The sequence below is a fragment of the Scomber scombrus genome, chromosome 18 (genome assembly GCF_963691925.1).
Source record: "Scomber scombrus chromosome 18, fScoSco1.1, whole genome shotgun sequence".
Classification (NCBI taxonomy): Eukaryota; Metazoa; Chordata; class Actinopteri; order Scombriformes; family Scombridae; genus Scomber; species Scomber scombrus.
In genome coordinates, this window is record NC_084987.1 from 15,323,876 (window position 1) to 15,350,389 (window position 26,514).

General features: G+C 41.8%; 1 protein-coding gene across 1 annotated transcript; it reads right to left on the reverse strand.

Annotated features, from left to right (window-relative positions):
- Positions 1-610: 610 nt before the first annotated feature.
- On the reverse strand, positions 611-26,046 carry grid2ipa (glutamate receptor, ionotropic, delta 2 (Grid2) interacting protein, a). The gene is made up of 25 exons (XM_062437948.1): positions 25,965-26,046; positions 24,110-24,363; positions 23,689-24,021; positions 23,413-23,567; positions 14,649-14,924; positions 13,432-13,517; positions 12,438-12,507; positions 11,524-11,820; positions 11,037-11,188; positions 10,616-10,759; positions 9,977-10,083; positions 9,695-9,845; positions 8,264-8,595; positions 6,546-7,767; positions 6,275-6,353; positions 5,374-6,208; positions 5,157-5,244; positions 4,515-4,604; positions 4,021-4,217; positions 3,734-3,889; positions 3,326-3,412; positions 3,097-3,226; positions 1,805-1,923; positions 1,522-1,686; positions 611-691 (listed from the first exon to the last, which is right to left on the reverse strand). Exons 1-25 carry the CDS (start codon positions 26,044-26,046, stop codon positions 611-613), a joined length of 5,688 nt encoding a protein of 1,895 aa, XP_062293932.1.
- Positions 26,047-26,514: the final 468 nt, after the last annotated feature.

Consider the following 26,514-nt stretch of genomic DNA (forward strand, 5'->3'; position numbering starts at 1 on the left):
AGTGTGGTGGGCAGCTTACAAAAATACACATGTAAATAACAGGAAAACTGCTTTTGTGGTTTTCTTTCAAACCACCAACTGTACTGTATGTGAGGGTATTTTAATTAATCATCTATCTCAGGATGAATTTCAGTTTGTAAATCTACTTCTTATTCAAGGATATATCACAAAGACTTTATTGTAGAATTATATACCACCCTTACAGCGGTATTTAATGACCTAAACACAGTCTTAGAGAAAGAAAAACTTAAAACTATAGGAGGCTGCTGAGAAACTATCTTTCAAACAGTAGAGATACCTCGATGGCCAAACAAGGTTTTGCTCTATTCACTGGTCTTCTTAGTCAGGATACATGTAGTTCAGCACTGGTATAAGCTAAATTATCCATCTTTGATGCAAAAGACTTTTAATTTGACCTCTTTCCAAAGCGTCTCCATTTCAAAAAACACATAAATACTGTAGATAAAAACATGTTTTTTTTGCTCAAAAGTATGTATTTGTGTGTGCATGTGCGTGTGTGCACAGAACATGTGTGTAGCATGTCTGTAGATGTATCTGTGTACATGTGTATATGCTGTATTAACAATGTGGTCATCTCCTTATGTGTGTGTTACCAGGCCAGTGGGGAGGCCATTCGTGGACTTCTGGGGCTCTTCTGGTTATCTGCTACTTGCTGATCACTGAGAGCTCTCTGTGGTAAAGAAAAACATGATTTTCTCATTACTGTGGTTATTTCATAGTTTGTGGAATGTTGCATTATCTTTTCGTTATAGATTTTTTATTTTTTTATTTTTATTTTTTTAATATTTTTGGTAATTGTAGTATGTTTCATGTCTTTAAAATCACTGCTGGGTGATAAGGGGGGGGGGGGGGGGGCAAGACATTTTCATAATTTTATTAATGAATGAATAGAACCTTGAAAACATACAGTTAAAAACTTACAGTATGACAGTGAGATTAAAATTCCTTATTGTTACAGCTGCTCTTGAATGGTGCTCTTCGAATCGAAAACTATTGTGCATATAAAAACTGAATGTGAACTGCATTTATGAACAATGGAAATTCTTTATATGGGTCAAGCTCCCAGAGAAAAATATTCAGAAACAAAGGCTAAAACAAGAGCACAAGAGTTTCATCATATTGATCCTGCTGCCTTATGTACAGTAGCTCATTATTAGCACTGTAGCCTAGCAGACTTGCACTCTCCATTTTTTATTCAATGCAGGCTGTGCTCATTACTAAACACACTGCATTGGCCTCTCTGAGCACAAAACACTGGCAGAGAGGAAAATCTCAATGAGGTTATTATTAGACTTTAACATTCTAAGTGAAATTGTTTATCTACAACCATTAACAAGTAATGCATCCCGAGCTGTACGAAGAAAAATGAAGGTTCTCTCAGACCATAACATTTAATAGTTTGGGGGAAGGCTGAGAAGAAACAACAGAGCATAATATGCACAAAAGTTTTGACACCAGGGATTATTTAAATAAATGAAGGGTTGAGTCTTTCTTCCTCACCTCAAACTTGTTGATGAATTCAGAAAAGATACCAAAGAAGGCCTCAGTGTTAGCGGTTTTGCCGTCCTCTCCAAAGTAGGAAGCAGTTTTGGAAAATTCTTCCATTGCTCTCTGCTGGAGGGACTCCAGAGACTGGACTGCTGGATGGCTGTTCTCCAGGTAGTTCTACACAAGCTGGAGTCAAGCGAGACAAACATTTCATGTAGTACTTCTCATCTACTACATTGGGTTTTTGTATTTATTTCTGACTGGTCTCTTTCTCTGGTAAACTTGTGAAGGATACACTCATGACAACAGCAAAACGATCCTCTGCAGTCGCAGGCATCTTCTGACAGGCTGAGCGAATCTCCTGGATGGTTGTATGGAGGTCATTCATATCTGATGTAATAGTCCTCTGGTTAACTGAAGACAGTGCAGTAACAAATATGAAAAATGACAATAATGAATACATCTTAATAAGTGCTATATATTTTAAAATGTTCCTAAGATATGGAGCAGAGATCAAAGGGTCAGTTTACAGGCTAAGGGAGTAATGAAATACAGGGAACAGTGTACAGGATGCAAAAATGTAACTATATTTGGATAGGATTATTAGCATCATAACAATTTTAAAACACATTCTAAAATAAAGAATGATATACTACCATGCGCTGTGAAAGTCCCAAATGTAAACAGAACAGGAATGAGGGAGCAAAATCACTGATCCATGATGATGTGATGATGTGAGTATAGGAGGTTATCACATGGCGTGCACAGGTGTGAACAGTGGGCATCCTTCACAGTGAACTTATATTGGGAGAGTAGACAGGGACAGTTGTTGCACACTATGGCAGCCCCAAAAACTTGTACAAATCAGATAAAAGAGAGCTTGAGTATATGACATCTTGTAGGGCACATAACGGCTGTGTCACTGGTCGATGAGCATGTTCAATACTGAATGACTCAGACCAAACTCAGACGTATCAAGCAGATAGAACTGAATAAAAGGACACAGGGAAGCCCATGACGGTGCTTCAAATATGTCTGCCATTCCTCTGAGAGAGAGCTGTGGAGGAGGACAAGGCTCTTGTAGCGTGGGCTGGAATACCCGGCGGGGGGGGGGGGGGGGGGGGGGGTCTTCCCCCGCTGCAACATACAGTATGCCTGTGTGATAGCTTCACACAACCAGTAGGTCAAGCGTTGTTTCATCAAAGGCTTTCCCTGAGAATATTCTCTGTAATGCACGTCATGTGTTTTGCACTTTCATTGTAGGTCTATAGACTATTGCCTGAATTTGCTTAATAAAAACCAAGCTTTTATTTAAAATTACACTGAAACTCAAAATATTGTTCCCATTTTCTTTTTTAAGGTTAAATTGTTCTGTTGTCTTACAGAATACACTTAAGTAAAAAGTAATCTTACTGATATCTCTTTTTTCTTGTCTTTATTTGGTATGAAGATAATCCAAAAGTAATGGAAACTAATCAAGTTATATTGTGATACTTGGATTAGGTTACTGATGACATTATTAAAAGGTAATCAATAATAACATCAGAAAACATTTTGAATGTAGCCCTCTCAACCATGTTAATTTACCTTTGGCTGCAAGAGGAACCATGGTTAAATCTTTGGAAAAATCCAACACATCAGGAAAGTGATGACACAATGACTTGACCAGAATATGCAGAAACGTTGACTTCCCATCCACTGTTTTAGTTGTACTTAACTGCAGAGGACATAACAGGGGACATGATGAGCAATAACACAGGTTGGTAAAAAAAAAAACAAAAAAAAACAAAACAATAACAATTGGAGTGAGATATACCTCTGTAAGGAAGTTGATCTTAAATCCTGTTGTCTTATTGGTTTTAGGCTGGCTGTTATTCAAGTAGTTCCCCATTGCCAACACAAACTAAAGAAAGACAATTCAACAAGCTTAACTTATCTTAATACAATTACAACATTTCTTTACCTAAAATTAAAGTCCTGTTTACATCAAAAATCTGAAAAAAGTGAACATACCTACTACATACTGCTCTTCCTATCAGATAACAAACACTATGTGCCACAGTGCAATAGGGAGGTGGTGTGTTGCTATGTGTCTTGTCAGAATCTCACAGAGTTTTGAAAACAACATTTTTATCATGCCGTCATTATCATAACAGCAGGAGTGTCTTTATACTATAAAGATGATATTTTTCATTTGAATGTCTTTTGCCAAACTGTATTCTACCTCTAGTATCTTAGCCAGCTTCTTGCTGGTCTTCAGCTCCAAGGAGGCCTTGTAAATACAGTCGTATGCTCCCCTCAGCTCCTCTGTCTTCTCCTGTAGAGAACACTTGAAGAGGAGGCTCTGCAGACGGACCTTGTACTCCGGTACAGATAACATCTTGTGGAAAACAGACACAAATCACACAACATAAAAAGAAGTGAGCAATGATAAAGGCACATGCAGAATAATGGACAATGACACAACCTGAGGTAACTAATCCACTATTCTACACTTTGCTAGAACTGTACCTGCAACACAAACTGGTCTGGCTCACTAAGTTTGCTCGGGTTCTCTCTGTACTCTTCATACTTTTTCACCTCCTCTGCATCGGGGGCATACAGCAGCAGCTGTTTAATGTGAGATGGCTCCAGTCTATCGGTGGCCATGTTCATCAGCACCTGACGCAGCTCCCCTGGAGACAACTTCAGATGGGCAATCAGGATGGCTACAGGTTAAAAAAAACAAAACACAAAAGCCAATAGGATTGAAATGCTAAATTCTGAACCATAAAAGAGCCCAAATATCCAGGCTACTAAGAAGAAAGCATAATCATCCTCATCACAAATATCATCCTCACTTTCATTTGACTTTTGAACTACAACAGCAGAAATAAAATAAGAAACATACAGTACCAGTCAAAAGTTTGGACACGCCTTACCATTCCTTTGAACGAGTGTCCAAACCTTTGACTGGCACTTTATATGACAAAACATAATAGAATGTTAAGCACTGGTATACTCACAGGCATTGTAGGCCTTCTTATGGGACAGAATTTCAATCACATCCTTCCTCTTGAAAGTGTCTGGCTGTGGAGATGGCTCTGGAGCAGGCACTAAAAACGAGATCATTGTTAATAAAAACTCAAATGTTAAGGAAACAGATGGCAGTAGATCGACACAGGGAGAGAGAGATTACATAAATTTAACATGCACATATCACGTGACATTTTTGGCAATGGTTTGTAACGGGCAAACTACAAGGACTACAACAACAGAATAGATTTAGATCACACAGTTACAGTCCACAAATGTAAGGGGAAAAATTAGAGAAATATGGGGAAAAACAATAAAATAAGATGATTTTTTTGTTGCACATAGAATAGGGAATGTGATTGAGGGTTTAAATAGATCTAATGACTAACCATCGCAGTCCGTGGGTACAGAGATCAAAGAACCAGGATGATGATGTGCTAAGAAATAATGATGCATAATCAAAAGTCAAATCGACCACCGATTAAAGCACTAAAATGATTTCTCCATGTTTCTATGTATATGTAAATGGGGCTGATGAATCCAGAATTATTTACACACTGGCTTATGATCTTTAGCTGTCCTTAAATTTAATGTAGTGCAGATATGCATCAATCTTGTACTCAGCCACTCACTAGAGCCCTTCTGTGTCCCAAAGTGCAGCTCCAGATCCAGATACTTCACCATGTCATGCAGTTTTTCATAGTCTGAATTTGCTCCCAGCTACCAAAGACACGCAAAAAATATACTCAATAACAACGTCAGCATTAAAATATGTAGTTTTATAGGTAATTTCCAAGTAAATCTAAATGCTATTATAATTAGTTCAGTCTCAAAACCCACACAACTCACCTGTCCCCAGATAGTGCCTTCTGAGTTTTCCACCTGCTCCCAGCGCAACCTCTTCACACTCATGTGGTTTGAGTCCATCCTGGAGAGATTTGGCCTAGGCAGGGGTGGAGGGGAGCAAGGTGGGGGCAGGGGTGGAGGCGGAGGGGGCTCCAGGTGCTCTGAGGGATCAGATAAAGAATGGGGGAGGGACTGGGGGTGACCCTGTTTGTGGTGGGACTGGGTTTGAGGCTGGTGTTGGGACTGCAGCAGGTGGTGTGAGGGTTGGGATTGTGGACGGGTGGCTTGGGTGGAGGACTGGACTTGGTGCTGTGATTGGTGGTGTTGGGGCAGGGGCTGGAACGTGGAGAGGGTGGGTTGGTGTGGCTGGAGGGGCTGAAAGGTAGAAAGAAGGGGCTGAGGTCTGTGGGGCTGCTGGGGAGGGTGGATGACTTGAATCTGGTGTTGGAAGTCCTGTGGAGGTGGCTGTGGGGTCATGTGGTGGATATGGTGGATCTGAGGTGAGCTGGAGTGGTGGCGGGTCTGCTGGATTGAGTGGGGTCTCTGGGGAGAAGGTTTGGTGGGCTGGGGGTGATGGGTTTGGTGGATCTGCTGCTCTTGGTGTCTCCCCTGCGGTGACGCTTGGGTTTGATGATGACCTTTCAGACTTCTCCGGCTCTGGTGTGAGTGCTGAATTGGAAGGGGGGCAGGCTCTTGCTGGGCTTGATGCAGAAGCTCTGTGGAGGAGTGATGGGGCTTCGGTTGGTGCATCTGATGGGCTTGATGAAGCAGCTCTGTTGAAGAGTGGTGGGCCTGGGGTTTGTGTATTTGATGTAGCAGCTCAGCGGATGAATGGTGGGCTTGTCCCCGATGCATCTGGTGAGTGTGATGGAGGAGTTCGGTTGAGGAGTGGTGAGGCTGCATTTGCTGCATCTGGTGTGCTTGGTGCAGGAGTTCAGATGAAGAATGGTGGGCCTTGGATTTGTGCATTTGATGGAGCATTTCTGATGACGAGTAGTGGGCTTGTTGAATCTGCTCCAACATCTCAGCAGATGAGTGGTGGGCTTGCGTTTGTTGCAACTGGTGAAGCACCTCAGCAGAGGAATGGTGAGCTGGGGCTTGGTGCATCTGGTTGAGCATCTCTGCTGAAGAATGATGAGGCTGGGCTCTTAGGCCCTGATGGCTTTGGTAGATACCCTCAGCATACTGACCCTGCTGGTTGGTGTGGGCTGTCGGTTGGGGTGACGGCTGGTGTGGGGGTGGTGCTGAGCGAGACAGACGTCGGTGGTAATGAGCGTGATGGGCCTGTTGCTGCTGTGCTTGGTGCATTATGTAGAGAGAATGGTTAGCGTGGTGATGGGTGGAGTCTGGAGAGGGGAGTGGGGGTAAGGACTGATGCAGTTGTTGCGCAGGCAGTGGGGAGTGGGATTTCTGTTGTGTGGGCTGGGCAGGCATCGAGTGGTGGCTCTGGTAGATCTGTTGCATCTGTTGCTCCTCAAAGGCTTGGCGTTCCTCGTAAGCTTTTTGCTCTTCATAAGCTTTACGTTCCTCATATGCTTTTTGCTCCTGGTAGGCTTGAAGCTCCTCAAATGCCTTTTGCTCCTTGTAGGCTTGAAGCTCCTCAAATGCTTTTTGCTCCTTGTAGGCTTGACGCTGTTCATACACTTTTTGTTCCTGGTAGGCTTGACGCTGTTCATATGCTTGTCTTTCTTGGTAGGCTTGTTGATCTTGATACATTTGTTGCTCCTCAAAAGTTTTTTGTTCCTCATACGCCTTCTGCTCTTCAAAGGCTTGTCTCTCTTTGAAGATCTTTTCCTGCAGGGCCTGCTGCTCTTGGAACAGTTGTTGTTCTTCAAAAGCTTTCTGCTCTTCATATGCTTGCCTCTCTTTATATGCTTGTTGTTCCTCATAAGCTTGTCTATCCTGGTAGACTTGTTGTTCTTGGTAGGCCTTTAGCTCTTGTATGGTAGCATGAACCTGTAGGTCCTCTCTTGTGTGCATTTTATGTAGGGAGTGGCGTTTAGGTGGGAGGTTACTGCGGGGTGGAGGTGGGGGAGGTGGGCCAGATTTCCGGCGAATGGGCACATATGCTCTCGGGGAGTGTTCAGGGGTGTAGCTAACCAGTTGTTGCTGTTGCTGTTGTTGAGGCTGAGTCTGAGCAGGTACAGGAGATGGAGGAGGCGGATCATTGAACTGAACAGGTGGGGGCGGAGGAGGGGTCATGGGAGGTGGAGGAATGTGGTCAGATGAGGATGAGTAGGTGAGGGAGGAGGCATTCTCCTCTCCACTGCTGCTCTGAACATCACTTGGACTGCTGAGTTCTGGGGCCACAAATCCTCCATTTTCTTCTTCGTCCACCCCCAAATCTTCTTCAATGTCCTCATCCTCATCATCTGGGAAGCCCATCTGCACAACATCCTGGTATTAACACCAATTACACTTCATTAGCCCTTCAACGCCAAAAAAACCTTTGAAATTCTATTGGAACATTGGTTGTCAAGCTGGACAGGTTGATCAAACATTTGTGTACATGCTTTTCATTGCCTTTCTTTACTGTAATACTAAACCATACCTCAGACATTAATGGTTAACAGACACTTGCTTTGTAATGTTGGATTTAAATTTAAATGCTTCTAGTAGATAAATATTACTTGCTACCATTTAAACTTACAACTGAAATCACAACAAAGGGTAATTTTCCAAAAACTACAGTGGATACATCAATTCATAAACCTTTAGCATATTTTTTACAAAATAAAATCTTTATCACCAAACAGAATGACCTTAAAGTCCTATTTTAATGCTTAATGGTCACAAATGAGATAACAGACTGTGTGAAACTTAATTTTTCCACTGCTACAGCTTTCTATTTGATACTGAAGACCTGGGTTTGTGACCAGGAATGTAACTGTACCTCCTCGTAGTCATTTTCAGGTGTCAGGAAATCATCAACGATGGCCACCCTCTGTCCCAGCTGTTCACTCAGCGCATCCAGAAAGCGATCTGTGTCTTCAGACCGAGGCGGTTTGGAGAAGGTGTACCGGCGCTTGCTGCTGCGGTGGGCCGGGGGACTCGATGGGTAGTCAGGGGGCTCTGGTGGTGAAGGTGGGGGGCTGTCCAGGCTGATGTAGGGGTTGGACTCTCCACTTGTCTGACTTGTCAGCCCTGATGGGTAAAACTGGGATTGAGGAGGGCTGGGCAGAGGTTCTGGCCAGGATGTAGCAGGAGGGGGGGCTTTACGGCTACCTAAGATTAGGAAGACACACACAAAATTATATAATGAAGACTAAATCTCTGAAGCACTGTGACTGACTTTTGGAGGTCTATGAACAAATAAAAGAAATACATGAAAAGTGTTTTCAATTCCTCTCACACAGCATATAAATCCTATCCAGTTATATAGTTTATCTTTTATAAATCATTCAGTACAAAATCTTCAATAAACCACTCTAAACATTGACCCACGTTCTCTTCTCGAGAATCTGTAGGAAATGTCCCAAATCCATCACCAACCCCATCCAATCTCCATCAAACAATACCAATATTGTACTATATTTCTCGAAGTAAATAAAGACGCTTTAAATAGCAGTTGTGGGCAATTCAGGTGACATTTTCCCTCTATGACGGAAAAATCTGATAAGATAGTTTTGAAGAAAGGGCTCTGGACAAAAAGCAACCTGAAAATGTCACCCAGGGGAATTCATCAAGTCAGAAAACACAATTTTGACTGAGAGGGGTCTTTTACAGTGTGTTTTCTAGTTCCACTTCCACCATCACCATAGCCTCTTTATGAGAGTGAGAGTTTCAGAAAAAGCAAAAAACAAAATTTTGCATCTAATGTGGCCCCGTAATCTGAGAGCCTGGCCGTGTTTGATACAGATTCACCCTATCCCTTATCTGGGTCTGGAAGAGAAGTCATGGGTGAATCAGGTCAACTTACTCCTCATATGTAGTGCTAGGTCTGAAGCTGGTGCCTTCCTGCACACACAATTTAACTGACTATTAAAAGACTAATTATTAGGCTACAGCCTGAATGAAAAAACACTGAAAACAGAGGATAGTTTCTGTGCTATATATTTATGTACGGAATTAAATCACAAAAACCTCTGTCAATGTAAAATTCAAGGATATTCAGCAGAGTCAGAAATGGGTTGGCTATCTTGGGATTTATCATTGTTGCACTGCAGTACTAAAAATATTTTGTTATCCTCCTTCTCTCTCATCATTCCACTAGAAACAGACACACACACACACACTCACTCACTCAAACAGGCAATAAATAAGAAAAGGTTGTCATTTTATGTTGTACATTAGTTAATTCCAGCTGCTGTGGATTTAGTTTGGCTACCTGTGTTAGCATGTATTGTAGGGGAAGCTGTGCGGGAGGGAGGGTCCAGATCCAGGAAACTCTCAGGGGCAGGAGGAGGGCGACTCTTCAGGGACTTGGACCTCTTGGATGAGTACATGTTCTCCAGTTCAGCATACACTGCTGACAGCTTGTATGGTGGAAATGTACAAAGAGACAAGAATAAGACTTCTTGCCCTAGTTTCAAATTAACTGCTGCAAATATTGGTGAATTCTACTGTGATACAGGTTTTTTTCTCATGAAGATGGGCCGGTACATACATTGGTGAGGTTGTTGGGAGTCTCAGGAAGCGAGGTACCATCTCCTGACTGTCTTTCACCTGGAGCCAACCTCATCCCTGTTTCCAGTACTGGCTCTGCGCGGATGCCTATGATAATGCATGCATTATATTAATTTAAATACAACACAATTGTACTCCAGAGGACTTAATGTGAGCTAGCTTTAGCCTATATATGGTTGTCAGTTTGGTTTAAGGGTGTGGGGTGATTTGTGCTGATCCTAGGATGGTTAAGGGAAGTTATCTTTGAACCAGTGACGTCAGAATATGGTATTAGTTTGAAACCCACTTCCAGGTTTAGTCCAGGGTGGTGCCAAGCCATTTTGATTGAATTGGATTATGATAAACTAAATAATAAAAAATAAAATTGTATTGACATAAAATACCGTAGGAAATGTACAGTGTGAATTTATGCCAGCTGCACTTGTCATGTAAAATGGAGTCGAAAGCTGGAAACAAAAGAGAAAACAGAAATAATGTAATTGTGTTTATGATCACAATGAGGAATATGTGAATGCTGAAGATAACGATAGTGATGACGGTGATGAGAATATTAGTGGCAAGGCTGCTACGGATAAAAACAGAAACGATGATAAAAAAATAATGAAGTCAGGTTCTGTACCCATGCCCAAGTGTGTGCCGATGACCAGGTCATCAGAGCTACGTCCCCTCACACTGCTCCTGTACGTGGTCCCTGTCACCCTCATGGAGCTGCTACGGCGATGGGGCTCAGGGGCAGCTTCGGGCTCTGGAGGAGGGGGAGGAGGTGGTGGTGGTGGTGGAACTGGAACACACACACATATTGGCAACGCACAGGAAGAGGCAGAGGTGTATGAGGGGCTGCAGCACTGAAGTCGATTGCACTTTACTGGATTGGGGAGTTTAGTCAAGATCCCCATGATGACACATTTTCATGACAATTTATTTCATTCATTTGATACTTTTCCCAAACTCACACACAAACTCCTTTTCACTGCTTCACATATAGATCCCAAAAGCCATACATACCCAAAGAATTTAAAAGGACAAATGTGTGCACCCACCTGGTGCTTTGTATCCGAGAAAGCGTGAGATCTTGCTCTGGCAGTGCTCTTGCTCTTCATACGTCAGCAGCTGGTAAACAAATTGCCAGATCACCTGTTTGGCTGGGGTATCCAGCACCGGGAACACATCCACGATCAGAGTGTCAACATTCCTGTTGCCATGGAAACACACAGGCAAGGTGACAGAGATTGCCTGGCTGTCTAATCAGAAGTCATGGGAACTAGTGGCTAACAGGGAAAGTTGAGCTCTGGGGTATGGCCAACCATGTAAGTGACTAAGGATTATACACATATACATATATATACTCCATAGGACACCATTTTGTTACCCCAGTGTTCAACTGATCCATGTGCTTATTTGTGACACTTAACTGAATTATCTGCAGAAAGAGTCAAATTTAATGAGTTGTCATATAACACTATATGTTCATGCATTCTTTTCAATAGATTTTGCCCCTCCGTCCCTTCTTCTGTTTCTCATGCCCACCTGTGCTGGAAGAAGTTCTCCAGAGCCTTGCAGATGGTGTACCTCTCTTGAATAGTCAGCAGGTGTTCCAGCTGTTGTCCAAAGGTACGGCCCTGCACCCTGATACTGGGAGGCAGAATCTCTGCCACCCACTGCAGGGAGCTGAGCATGGGAGAGCGGGCACGTTCTGTAGGAACTCCACCCCCTGTAAGGTCCTGCTCTGATAGGCTGAAAGTAGGCGGGCCATCCTCAACTACCAGGGTGGGCATTGCACCACTGCCTTGGAGCATGGACACCACCTTCTCATGGGAAGAGGTCCTACAGGCAGACACATGGTGTGCATGAAGACATTTGCCGACACACTGTGTGAAAGGCACTTTATACTTCTTTTCACTATTTGTACCCTAGTTATAGCTCATAGACACTGTTTCACCTGTAAATATTCTTTTGTTGTGTATATTTCTGAAGATTGTTGATTTGTTATCTGTTTAAGTACACTGAGAGCCACTAGACTGGAGTCAAATTGCTAGTATGTGTAAACAAACTTGGCCAATAAAGATGATTCTTATTCAGATGATTAGTCATTTTACTGTACTGCATTAAAAAAAAAAAAATTCTGCTGTAGTCATAACATATTCTACAGTGTAATCATTTTTATTAATTCTTTGGGGAACATCCATATCAAGGTTTACCTTTTAACTCCAGCTATATTCAGGAAAGTTGTTTCTACCAAATCAATCTGAAATAAGATTTCTCCCAACCAGCTGTGTGAACTCAAAAAATGAAGCATCAGCAGGGCAGGGGAACCATATTCCCACATTTATGTTTACTTGCAGTTTGAACCATTTATAATGAATTTGATTTGTTATGAAACTGCATGACAAAGCTTAAGCACAAATATACACAGACTTGAAAGTCTGTAAAGTTAATTCAACCTCATGTCCAGTCCATTGAGAAACAGGATGCGGTCTCCTGGTTTTAGACCGGCCTTGTCTGCTGGGCTTCCTGTAGAACAGAGAAAAAGAGGAAAATGTGGCCGTTTTTTAGCATCTATATTCAAGTGGGAATGTATTTGGCAGTTGGCAATTCAATGTGCAATTTGGTTAAGTCATTCTAAAATTCATCAGGGAACACCCATATCATCCATACCAATTAATTTCCAATTGCAAAAATTCCTTTTGCAATTGGAAATTCATTATGCATGAATTGAATTATTTTGATTAAAATGTAAAATGAAAGCTTAGTCAATTGCATGCCATATTGCCATGAGGCCAGGGTCCATTTTAGTAGCACTGACTTGTAGTGGTACCTCAGTGTCAGCCTTATACATTTTTATATACGGTTGTTTGTTGTTCACTTTTTCGTCTTTGTTTCTAACATTTTTGTGACATATAAGCAGCAACAGAGTGACAACTGAATCTGACATAATTAAGTGGTGTAAATACTAAAATATTAAATGAAAAAATACAGTGTACTATGGTTGCCTACTGGATGCATCTCATATAAATGCAGTTCGACACTTTGTTGCATGTTGGCCCCCTATCTCTCTCTCCCTTTATTTTTTTAATGTATTTTTTCTTGTCATTTGAATAAAGAGGCCAAAAAAGATGTCTGATTTGACCATTTATGTCTTAAAGGACTAGCACAGCAGTGGAGTTTGGAAGTTTTGTGAAGGCATCATAAAGTTGTAATACTCTTAAATATAATGTACTGTATCTCCAGACACAGACACAGACACAGACACAGACACACACACACACACACACACACACACACACACACACACACACACACACACACACACACACACACACACACACACACACACACACACACACACACACACACACACACACACACACACACACACACACACACAACTGCTCAACACATTTGAATGCACATTTTTTACACATATTTTAAACTTACCTGGGACAACAGAGTCAATCCACACTGGAGCATGACCTCTAAGAGTGAAGCCAAAGCTCATGTTGCCCTTGCACACCCTCACTGTCCTAAATAGAGGGATTGAGCATTGGTTAATGGCTGGTTTAAGGCTCTCTAAAGTAAAAGTGGTTCTATCAAAGCAAGTGTTCAAAATATACTGTATAACTGATGGAGCTGAAGTGTGAGACTTCTGGCAGTGACAGTAATTACAAAAACAATGTCAACACGTTCTTAGATCATTGGCTCTACTATAGCCTACTCTATGGCTACTGTTGCAGCTGTCAAACAGTGACTCCATTGTTCTGAGCATCACACAATCCCTGCAAAATGACTCTTTTCATTATCAGAATTTAATCCATTTGGTTAAAGCTCACTGTTCACACAGAGTGTATTTTGTATAGTTCATTGCACAGTGTTGTGGCTACAATGTCTTCAAAAAGTCTGCTGCAATTTAATTGATAAGCCCTTCTGCCCATCCGGAAGCTTCTGAAGCCCAACTTTGGTCCTCCTACAGACTTCCATATTCAGCATACTACTTTGAATTCATATCCTGCTTGAACATCCCCACTTAAATATGGACAGTATATCCCCAAGGAGCTGCATAACATCCTCATAACACAGCCATAGAGAACATTAGCAGTTTCTTGGGGCACTTCTTTCCCTAAAATTTCAAGAAACTGTCATATGATGTTTTTCAATCATGTTCTTTATTTGTTTTAAATATTAAAAAAAATCTAAGCACGTAACAAACTGCCATCAGTTCATAAATACATGACAGGAAACAACACAGAGATGAGACTAGCAGGAGATCAGGCATGACAGTCTAAACAGGTCTATGTTCCCATTGGTTTCACCACTGACAAGTCTATTTTCCACTAAGACTCCTACACATCGTAATTCACCTAAATTCCATGCCTACACAGGAAGAACTGTCACAGCAGTTATCATGTTTCTGCTGGAATGTTTTTTATATGTGATCAGACATGAGGGGGAGAGAAAATGTTATTAAAAGAAAAATGGTTGTTTTTTTCAAACTAAAAATGAAACATGAGACAAGAAAATGTGTCACTACTGCTGATGAAAGGGAAAATTACACAGGAAAATAGAAGAAATGATGTGCAAAGAAAATACTGTCCAATCAAAATCTGTGATGCCATTTATCAGTGAATAAGGCTGGATCATTGACACTTCATACAGACCTGCAGTTGGGTGTGGAGCCACTAGAGTGGCCAGCTATCAGTGAGGTGGTCTTGCGCATGCCACGGGTGGGGGGAGCCACGCCTTCTTCTGCGTGGGTGCGTGGCACTGAGCTGGCGCGGGTGGACACCAGAAGCCGTTCTGGGTGATCCTCACTCCGGCTGCGGCGAAGGCGGTTGCGGCTAGGGTCACTAAAGCTCCGCCCCTTGATGCGGCTCATCAGGCTCTGGGAAACCACCTCATCAAAACGCTCCCGGTGCTTCTTGGGAATGAAGATCCTGGAAAACATTGTGGAATCAGAGACAAACTCAGCTTTAGCTAGAAAAACTCTGGAGGAAAACAAAGGTTGAGAAGCAAATTAGTCCAGTTCAGCTTCTCTTCTGTGCTGTCAATGGAAAGACCATTTCTACATCACAAATACAGACATTCTTTACTGTAAATGTTCTAAAGCTAAATACAGAGTCTTGAATAAGAACAAGATGTGAAGCCAAAATCCCTCAAAAATCCAAAATGTTACATCCTGTTCTCTCAAAGCATCCATTATCCAGAGTATCCAAAAAAACACTAGAGGGATTATTCTTCTGAATACGTATTGTTCCAGCAGCAGGATCCACTTAATTGGTTCAAAAATAGTTCAGTCCATATTGTCTCATGGGAGGACCGAGGCAGGTAGAAGGGATTGGTCCAGCATTAGTACGTGTGTGTGTGTGTGTTTTTGAGAGTGTATGCATGTGTGTGCGTAAAAGATAAGTAGACGAGGAAAGCTTTTGTCCTTTTTGTTTGGTCCTGTCACATTAACAGCTGCAGTTACGAGTGTTCAGCATCAGTGACAGCTCACAGCTAATAAGCGAAAAGGAAGAAGTACAGTTGCCAGGGCCACCTCTGGGAACAAGGACTCCATTCCCCCCACTAGTGTTATTTCCCACTCCCACAAACAAATTATGTTGCTTTTTTCTTCTTAAAGGAAAGAACACACCCTTAGACATTGTTAAATATCAGATTGTGGTATTTAATGCATTCCAGTGGTACTGGAATGCTGTACATCTAGATGAAAATATAGTCAATAAAATGAAGATTGGAATAAATAGTGTTGGCTATTAATGTTTGTTGATATAAATAACAGACTTCTCCCTTTTAAGATTTTTCATAATCAGCACATAATAGTTTAGAAACAAGCCTTTTTTCTTTGTTTACCAGGACGAACACTGAAACCTGACAAATATCACTGCTGTTTTAGACTCCTGAATGTCTTCTCCCTTGTAGCAATGCTGTCTGCTGCATATGCTTTATATTTCGCCAATTATCTGCAAGAAGAAGAAATACAGGCAAAAAAACAACATAAATGACCCAGAAATACAAGAAACACGGCCAATAAAGTGTTTTTTCTTTAAATCTAGGGCGCTTTCTTCCCATTTCTTTGTCTTTTATCTGTGGTTCTTTACAGACATGCACAGAGATACAGAAGCAAATCTCCATCTCACACACCTAATGTGTCCCTTTTCTCTTTTGCATATCTTCCACCACATCCCTCCAACAAAATGATTCCACTTCAATGCTCAACACAAACCTCCCTCTCCCTCTCTGAATCCAGTCTTCATTACAGGTCTCCTGGGTGGTTTCACTGTGCAGAGGAGAGAAGAGTGCTTGGGTTTTTTGAAGTGCACCAGTTCCAATAAGCAACCAGATACAGCACAACTCCCCAATCAAATGCCACAGAATAAGGCTCAGTGGTACAGTTTTGTTTTCAAAGTTGTCCCAGTGCCTTTGCAGGTACATTTGAGAGCATTGTTAGGGAGCAAGGATTAGATGATTCTCTATTTGATAGTTGCGTAAAAATGTACACCAAGTTTTGGATTTGAATTATGAGTGACGCATTAGTTGAGCTGCCTTCACACCATATTTTGAAAATCTAGCTGCAGCTCTTTTTTAATATATATAAATTAAGCCATAGTCTAACACACACATAGTGTGCACTGTATGCTCACCCTATATAAATATAATGAATTCTAAAGTCACCATGTCATTCAAAACCAATCAGGCTTTAATGGAAAAAAAACCCACGTAATTTATAATCACAACTTGGATTTTCCGCTCTGAATTCTATGCATCAGAGTCTAGTCTTTAAGTATGGTACAACACATTGTTAGTGTATTCCAAGTGTAATTGCAAGAGTATTACATTGCAACATTTGTCCTTCCAACATTTTCTCCTGGTCGGCTACCTTGTGGAGTCGTACTACAACTCACGATCATATAATATGTACATATGAGTGTGTGCTAACCCGCCTGTGGAAGCATTGCCTGTGTCATAAGCCAAGAACGACAGGTCATGAATCATGCTAGATCATGCAATCAGTTTCAACATTAAAAAGGTTGTAATAAGGCCATTTTTAATGAAGCACAATTGGAGTGCATAGAGATTGAATTACTGTAAACCTAATTATAAACCTTTTCCTGATCTCTGCTTCCCCAGAAAGATAATGGAATACGTTCTTTATGGTCAACTCTGTAATCATCTTACTGCTTCAGACTTGAACTTTCTTGTAATATGTTACATTGTTTCAGGAACTGTCTACAGTTGGTGTCAAAAACAGTTAACTTATCATATGGTGTTCCACAGGGATCAAATGTAGATCCCCTTTTATTTCACATCCTTGTTAAACTCAGATCCATCAAACAGAAACATAACATTACCATAAAAAACATCTCTCTCTCTTAGTGGACAAACACAAACACATGTGCCATATTTACTTTAAAACCTTTGAAACCAAGGGAAGTAGTGTATGTAGATGACAGTGATTAAGTGCATGGTGTCACAGCTCCGCTGTGCTTGTGTGCGACAACAGGCTTCTCTATACTGCTATCTCGAGGTTCAGTTAAGTATAGCAAGAGATTACTAAAGTGATTCTAGTAAGAGAAATATTATGACAACTTAAAATAGAAAGAAAAAGATATAGAGTTAGTAAACGTACACCACAGAAACCAGAGTAAGCGAAAGAGAAATAAAAGGACATTAGTTGATGAAAGACAGATGGACAGGAAGAAAAACAGTTGAAAGTAATTAAATAATATGAAAATTGTCAGACATACAGTAGATACAAAGACAAGCATTGAAAGATCTCAGACCCAGAAACAAGAAAGTGGAGAACTAGAGCTCTTTCTAGGCCAGGGTCATGTAACTATTGAGAATGTAGTTAGGCAGTCTGTGCTTACAGGCTATGTAGGCCACAGAACTTTCCCAAACAACACTCATACATCACCATGGTCACTCAGACAAACGGCAGATAGGGAAAACTAAACAGACAAGGCAATTTATTATGTTTTTATGAGAGTCTCTAGCTCTATTTCGCTCAGTCAACTATTGATTTTCCACCTTCTCCACTGCTCTCTACCATCCTCACACCACTGCCCTATTCTGATTTCAGTCAAAGAACATTTCACTTTTCAAATTTTGTAACCCGGCCACAACAAGTGAGTCAAAACTTCACAGTTCCCTCCATTGAAGTTAGATGTAGGCCTTGGGATGCCCTCAATTAGAAGGAGGGCGAGAGGAACCTATAATTAGGTCTGAAGGAGGGGTGGATCAAGGACACAGCGCAAAGAGGAATGAATTACAACTGCAATCAGCTGGGAAACTCACTGCAAGAACCATTATCATCAGACCCACTTCTGATCGGCCAATTTGACAGCTGGGCCAAGGATGAATTTGCAAGCACAAAAAAATAACTTGAGACACATCAGTCAAAGAGAGGACAGAAAACTAAATTAAGAATAACTTAACAGTAGTTATTAGTAGATGTCAAACTCTGGGTTTTGCAAAAATTAAACAATTTGCTCATCATATTTCAGATGACGGAGTCAGATTTAGATACAGCACATATTTTCATATTATTATACAGTGTGCTGACAGAAAGTTTAAAATAATCATCAATATACGCCTCAATAACTAACACAGAAAGAAGTTGCAGAAAAATACTTGAGCAACTTTACACGCAAGTCAGTGCAAACAACACAAATTATAGTGAACACTCCGGAGATCAAAGGAAAAGTGCCATACCGAAAATGTCTGGAAAGGCTCCTATCCCTTCCCATGGCTCTTCGGGGCTTTGAGGAAGTTCCTGAGCTCAGTTAAGTAACTCAAATACCTCCCCTCTATCTCGGTGAGTCTCCATCTACTGTGAACAAACAACTCTCCCGGACAAAGGGGAAAGAAGAGAAAGAGGAGAAATAGGAAGGTGTCCTGGATTTCAAAAGCGCTTGCTGCAGGGTCGGAAAGCAGCCAGATGAAGAAAGAGGGAAAATGAAAGAGAGGGGGGGAGCAAACTAGAGTTGCTGTGGTTTACATCCCTCCACACCTCCAAAGCATCCTGAGGCAGCATCATCAGCTGTTCTCCAACTTCATCTTTCGGAACGTGCTCTTCCCTTGTCCCCATCTCGTATCCCCGTCTTCCTCAGTTTGCAAGAGAAGTCCGGGTCAAGGTCACTACAGGGTAGTCTTCTCGGTCATGGTTAAAGGATAATCCTTATCACAGAGTTGTCCATCATTCGGCAGCAAGATGTAGTGAGTGACAAATCTTATCTTTCCTCAGTGGAGGAGGAAGGATAGAATGAGATGAACAGAGGAGTAAGTGAGGAGGGAGAGAGGAGAGAAGTGGAGAAGAGAGGAGAGTCCCAATGGAGTTTACTAGGCAGGTCAGCACAATGACTGTGTGCAATAATGTGCATAAGTGAAAATACAGACACTTTGACAGTCATATCTGTGCAACATGTGCTCTTGTTTCAATAGCTTGATAATCAACAACCAATTTCTCAAAGATAGAAGCACTCTGGTACTCACACACAAAAGAAAAATTTAAATAAACTGCATTGTATCCTCAATCCAAGGTTGAGAATACATCAGTATAATGAATTCACAGCTTTGAAGTCCATATACAGATACAGTATCAGACAAAGGCTGACAGTTTACAATAATTACATTCAATTGCCAAAACTTTGCAAAACTACATGAACAAAAGAGCTAATAGGTTATCTCTAAGATACACACAGATACACAATCTTTTGCATAACTTTCAAGTGTTTCAAGCACTCCCTAACCCCTGGGTTTTAGAGTCGTTTAAGAATCGACACATGCAAGTGCGCCAGAAACCTAAGAGAGAATTTATTAAAAGAAGTAGGCTGCTTAAAAATAGAACACATCCTGTGGGAAGGCGAGGCAAATCGGCGAGGGGAGAGAGGCAGACTGAGCCGAGCATGGCCCAGCTGGTCAAGTTTTACACAGCCTGCAGAAGAAATATCTTCACAAGCTGTTAAGCACACCTCACATCCTTTGACACACAACCTCTAATTATCACACTGAGGTAGGGCTAATGATGAGTATGTGTGTGTATGTGTTAGTGTGTGCATGAGTGACTGGCAAAGGAAGTGACAGTGGTTGAGGTGGAGGGAAAGACTTACATACTGGGAGGCAGAAATTGTGGGAGGAGGCAGCAAGTAAATAAAAGAGGGAGATCCAGTGTCGGTTGGAGAGACATTGATTCTCCAATCCACGAACAATGAGAGCGGCACCAAGTTCATGAACAAGCTAATTAATTTGTTCATCTTAATCAATAGCTGGTATTCCTGCTGTGGGGCTGGATGCACAACTGTTCAAATCACTGTGATTAGGACTTTTAGAGCAATCAAACTAAACAGAGAAAATAGACAATAAATATTGACATATTCAGACGAGATCTCGCTATATCTTAAAGGATCTGTGTGTACAATTTAGTGGCATCTAGTGGTGAAGCTGCAGATTGCAACCAACTGGATATCCTCCTCCCTCCCTCTTCCTCCTCCTCCTCCTCCTCCAAGCATGTAGGAGAATCTACGGTGGGTATAAAACTCAAAAAACTCTCTCTAAAGCCAGTGTTTGGTTTGTCCATTCTGGGCTATTCTAGAAACACGGCAGGCTCTGTGGAAAAGGCTCCGCGCTCCCTCTGTAAGGTAACGACAACACAACAATTCCATTTCTGCTAAGTCCGTTCAGCTAGATGCCACAAAATTCGACACACTGCATCTTTAATTTCAACAAGACAAAATAGTCTACAGCCTTGCTAGCGGCTCTGTAAGGCTGAACTTAGTCACTGTTAACACTAACGGGAGAGGAAAAGTCATTGGATCACCAAAGTTGCAAAGATTCATCATCTGGGAAAACAGAATGTCTTTAAATGTATGGCAATTCATCCAATAATTGCCAAGATCTTTTAGTGGGGACCAAAGTGGTGGACTAATCAACCAAATGACAGACCAATATTACCATCCCTAGTAGAGTATGGCCAAAAACCTCAAAAGCCACCCACAGCTTTGTCACAAAATATCATCAACAACAAATTTCCCTAAGAGACTACTTCCACATCACATAAATACAACACTACCCTGAGGCATGGCTTATGGACAATCTGGAAGCAGTACATCCTAAAAACTCCTCCTACAAAAACATGATTACCAGATTCTGCTGAAAACATCCAAAACTATCCCAAATGAGCAATGTTAATAAGATTTATAGTAATAGTATAATAAGCTTTCTTGAGAATAAAAACCCAGCCATATATTGTAAGATTTGCACAGCCTAATTGGCATAAAGGAACATGTTACACAAAACAGCACTGATAATGACAACAACACAATGACACAGCAAGTAGACATAGAGAAGAGGGATAACTTTGCATATGATATCATAGTCCTCTCGAGGTCACAGTGCACGTGAACACCACAAACCAGGATGGAATTATGGGTAACGGCATTACTGAAGTTAGATTTTATCTAAAGATAGATTCAGACTCTAATTGGGGGAGCCACTGTACTTTTTCATTGCCTAAAGGTGAAGAAAACAGTTCTCAGTCCTCTGTGGATACGGCTAATGCATAATTAAAGGTACCCCTGTGCTAAACAAATATAACGAAGCATTTTAAAGGCAGCTTTCTAAGAAAGGAAATGTGCAATGAAAGCTGTGTTACAGACAGCTGTGTCAGAGTAAACTGAGATGGCTGGACAACAGTTTTGTCTTTTAGCTGGAGAGGGAATGTATTACTCACCAAAAATGAGCCTCTGGAGAAACGGTTATTGATTATAACAAGACTGTTACTATAAGAAGCTTCAGCTGTACTGTATCTTACTTCATCTATGTAAGACAGACACCAGAGAACACTTAGACACGAAACTTGATGACCACTCTCACTACAACAGTCTGGAAATGTGTAATAGCAAATTGTTTTTAGTACTCACCTGAGGCAGCAGTTCATAATTTCTCCAAGCATAAAGCTTCAACACGAGGACCATGTGCATGTGTGTGAGAGAAAGTGCTGTGTGCATGTTTCTCTGTTTTTGCATGTGTGCATATCTCAACCACCAGCAGCAAACTGGATGCAGTCGCTACGAGCTGTATGAAGAGGAGGGAATAAAGAGCATCCAGTGATGTGATCCTCCAGAAGAAGAAAAAAATTGGTGCATGTATCAAAGAGCGCATCACAGCTGCCAGAGAGAAATGGGAAATAAAGAGACCAACGGAGAGAAAGTCAGACTGCGAGGAAAAGACGGATGGGATAAATGACGGGAGAAAAAAAATGCAAGGGTGTGCAGAGGTATTGTGTTTTTGGTTTTGATTTTCTGATCAATGCTGAGGAGGAATAAATGCAATATTCTGCAGTACATTTCTAACTATACCCTTGTATACTGTACCTCTGAGGGGAGGAACAGAACAAAGTGACAGACTGCCTAAAGGGCAGCACTAAGTGCTTGACATCAGATCAAAGTCATTCACATGTGCTCTTGGTGTATATACCTCCCACATGTGACAGTAAAATGAAGAAAATGAGATTTTCTAAAATATTGATTTCATAGGGCAATTAAGGGGTTTGTGCTCCCCTCACTGTGTGCTCCTATTGTTGTGTAAGGCTGTGATATAAAGTGAACTCTAGAGCTGACAATAAAAAAAACAATAACACTCCCCCCCAGTTTTCTATGTGTTCAAAAAGGCACAAATTATAAGAAAAGATTTAGAAATTCCCAACAAAACCAAGAAGTGCAAGGATTTTGGTAAGTTAAATGTTAATTTCTCCAATCAGCTTAATTTTAATTGACTAGCATAGAAATCATGGATGGGAGATCATATGCCATTGACACTCAGATGGACACAAGTTTGTTCAAGTTTTTCTTCTTATTTGTTTAGATTAGCTGTAATGTGTAGTTGAGCTGTTCTGTTAATGTTTTACCATTATGTGCTAGTTAACTCTAATCATTTACAGAAGGATTCCACCTCTTACATAACAACCAACAACCAAAACGAATCTGCAGACATAATTAGTGCAATTTCAGTTATTTAGTATTCAGCAGCAACTTGCCCTACAAATAAACATCTCAGTTAATCCCCCACAATGCCTGAGGGGACTTTAATGCAACTCTAAATTCACAAGCATATATACCCTATACTCACTGCTTGCTAAAATATTAATGCGCTGTCCTGATTTCATCACTGGCACTGACAGATATTACAACCAGGTGTGAAGCCACCACTGGAGCAGAGCTCATTTATTTTTATGTGAGCATGACAAGACTTTGTTTCAATGCGGAGAGATCATTTTAATAAGTTCCCTTTGTATCTGCCAAGGCTTCTTTCATGAGCATTTGAGAAGTGCAAAAAAGACTCAAAGACACATAATCAACATTCACACATGAGTGTTTAACTAATCAATCTGTCTGTAAATATATATCTTAGCAACTAATTGGGTACCTGACACTATCAATTAGCTGTTGATGTTCCTCTGTGATCAAGATGTCAGGCAGGGCTTCAGCCAGACTCTCCACATCTCTCTCTGCAGCATACTGCTTAAGCACCTCAAACAGCTGTTCCTTCACATCCAGCTCCTCTCCAAGCACTTCCTCCACCTGATGGATAAATGTATGCACAAACATGGATTAGTATACCCTAATTAATTGAGAGATTGTAAGTACACTAAACATTACTTTTATAAACAAACATCTCCATCTATTTGACACATACACCCACCTTCTTATTGAACTCCATAGCCTTGTGGGCACGACTCTCCCTCACACTATCCCCGCTCTGTGACAGCACTCTCATGCTGCTGCTCAGCCGCTTGGGCCGCCGGGCCATACTGAGCACGCCCAGATGTAGAGGCCGACCCTGGGCTGCTTTGATCATGGCCGCTGCTGTTTCGTGATGCTTCACCGGGATGCCGTTGACCTCCATGACATAGTCCCCCGCCTTGAGGCCAGTACGACCAGCCGGACCATTAGGCATGCAGTCTTCCACCATGAGAGGGCTGTCTCCCACTATAGTGAAGCCAAAACGGCCATCTGGGCCAGGAGTGATGTCAAGCTGAAGAAGGGGAAAAAGCATATTTTTTGCCACCCTCAGTGCTGTTAATGTTACACATCCACTGTAGGTTCATTGGGTGTCAGCTAACCTGTTCGATCCGTGACACCACCCCAATGCTGGGTGGCACCGTCTTGAGGGTCTGAGCCAGAGCGATGAGTGCCGGTGTGCTGAGGTTGGTCACGTCCTGGCCCTCAATGTCAACTACCTGGTCCCCAGGCTGCAGGCCTGCCAGGAAGGCGCTACTGCCCTCCACTACAGACAGGATGTAGCTGGGCCCAGTGCCACCCAATCGGAAGCCAAACGCCTCAGGCCAGTTCTGATTGGTGGCAGGCAGGCCAAGGTCTGGAGGATGGACAGAAGGTAGAACTAGTAGAGAGATTCAAACAGATAATCTGCATGTTTTCTGGAAGACACAAGTTCGGTCTATCAGTTTACACACTGTTCTTCACGTGAAATCTGCATCTTCAGTTTTACAGCTTGTAGGATATGTATGTCATGTCAGCGTGTAGGAACATTTCTAATGTGGTGCAAGCTGCTCATACAGACGAGCAGGTTGTGAGCTGTGAAATGGAGGTCAAATTGGCCGTTGGTTTAAATAGGGCACCTTAGTGATGGAACTGCATTGCTGTCGCGGCAGGGACACTGGTCCATTTAATGAAGCCATAAATATAAATAGACAGAACTCATGTCAAATTACATTTTTATATTAACAGATGGGGATTTTTTTTCTGTAAGCTGATTGACAGTATGAGGAAACAGAGTGAAGGAGGTTATTTCTGACTGCTGGTATCTAGCCCACATTGAACTGCCGGCCTTCCCCTGGTCACTGGCCTCATTCTACTGCTGCACAAAGTCTCCCAGCAGGCTCATTTGAGTTCATCTCCTCTCATATACAGTCGATTGTATATGTCCAATATACGTAGGACATTATAGGAATTGGTAAGTCTACTCTGTGATGTTCTAATCCCCTACTCGCTTCATATCTTGGATCATGAACTGAACATAAACGTCTTTCAGCACCTGTACTTGCCTCAGCATTTTATATTTAAGTTGTATTATGCAATCTCTCTGTCCTGCCCTATTGTCCTTTGTACCTTTCACATCATTATTATTATTATAAGGATATTTGTATATAAAATACTACACTGAATCTAGTTTGTATTTAGGTCAGATTTCTAAACATGTTTGTCTCAAGTTAAAGCAGCACTGCCTCTCTCATCAACAACGATCTTAATCAAGTCTTATCATATGACAGCTTAACCCAGAGGTATAAAAATAGAAGGTAAAACTTGACATTGGAAAATATAACAGAGCACAACGGTGTTAGATAAATTATACAACTGCAGGTAAAAGGAACAAATTCACCTTCATCCATCAAACCACCAGCACCAAACAAACCACTGTTTTACTTTTTGTAATTGATCAGAGGCATAGAAAGATGGAAAAAGAGGGCAAAGCAAGACAGAAGAGGAAAGACTAAATTAGAAGGTAAGAAAAAAAAAGTGCATGAAAAGTGAGTACAAGACTTTGCAAAGAAATGTCACATCTGCTTCAATGCAAAGACAGACAAACCTGCGGGAGATCTTAGGGGAGCGCACGGCTAAATATTCAGGGTGAGGTGTGGCTGAGTAAATAAAACATATCCAAAAACTCAAAGAGGCACAGAACCTGGTGTGAGTCTGCTGAAAGGAAACATCAATCTGTAGCGGATTATTGATCTTAAATAGATTGGGAAATCGCTGACATGGAGCTGTGGATCAGCATCTTTTCTCTCCACCAGAACACAAGCAGGGCTCAGATAATTGTCACTTCTTTTTGTCCTATTCCCTCCAGCCTGCAGCCCAGATATACAATAGAAGCTTTAGTTCCTTTGAGCTCCTCTTACCTCCAGCAGATGGAACAGTTTATCATGTAAAAAGTATGATTTGGAGAATGAGACTTACAGAAATCTTTGGAGGCACTCCGGGTCCCGGACTTGCTCTGGCGCAGGGAGAAGCGGCCCTTCCTGCTCAGGAAACGCCTCATCCTTGCCCGGCTTGCAGCAGGGCACGTTCCAGCCAGCCTCCCTTCACCCCCGGTCGGGGGGTTGATGCAGCCAAAGAGTGTCCACGGACACCCTCGTGCTGCTCCTCACCTGAGCTTACTGCCTCCCAAGGCTCTACCCAGCTAGGCAAATCAATTGTGCCTAAAAGGTCACATCGGTAAGTTATGTAGGCCAGTGCCTCCAGCTGTTCTCAATCAGAGAACCAGCGGACTGCAGCTGAGAAGCAGGCCAAAATAGAGGGGAGAGCGTCTGCAAGTCAGGCTCTCCATCCTTGGTGAGGCGATCCAGCCTCAGCCTCAGTCCAAGCCCTATGGCTGAGCGATGATCAGAAAACTGGGACACACTCACTTGGTCCTGAAATGGTTCTTTGCAAGAAAAGGTACTGCGAAGCCCCATTTTTCTATAAATACCTTTCCCTCTCTCTCTCTCCCAACCTCTCTCTCTGTCTC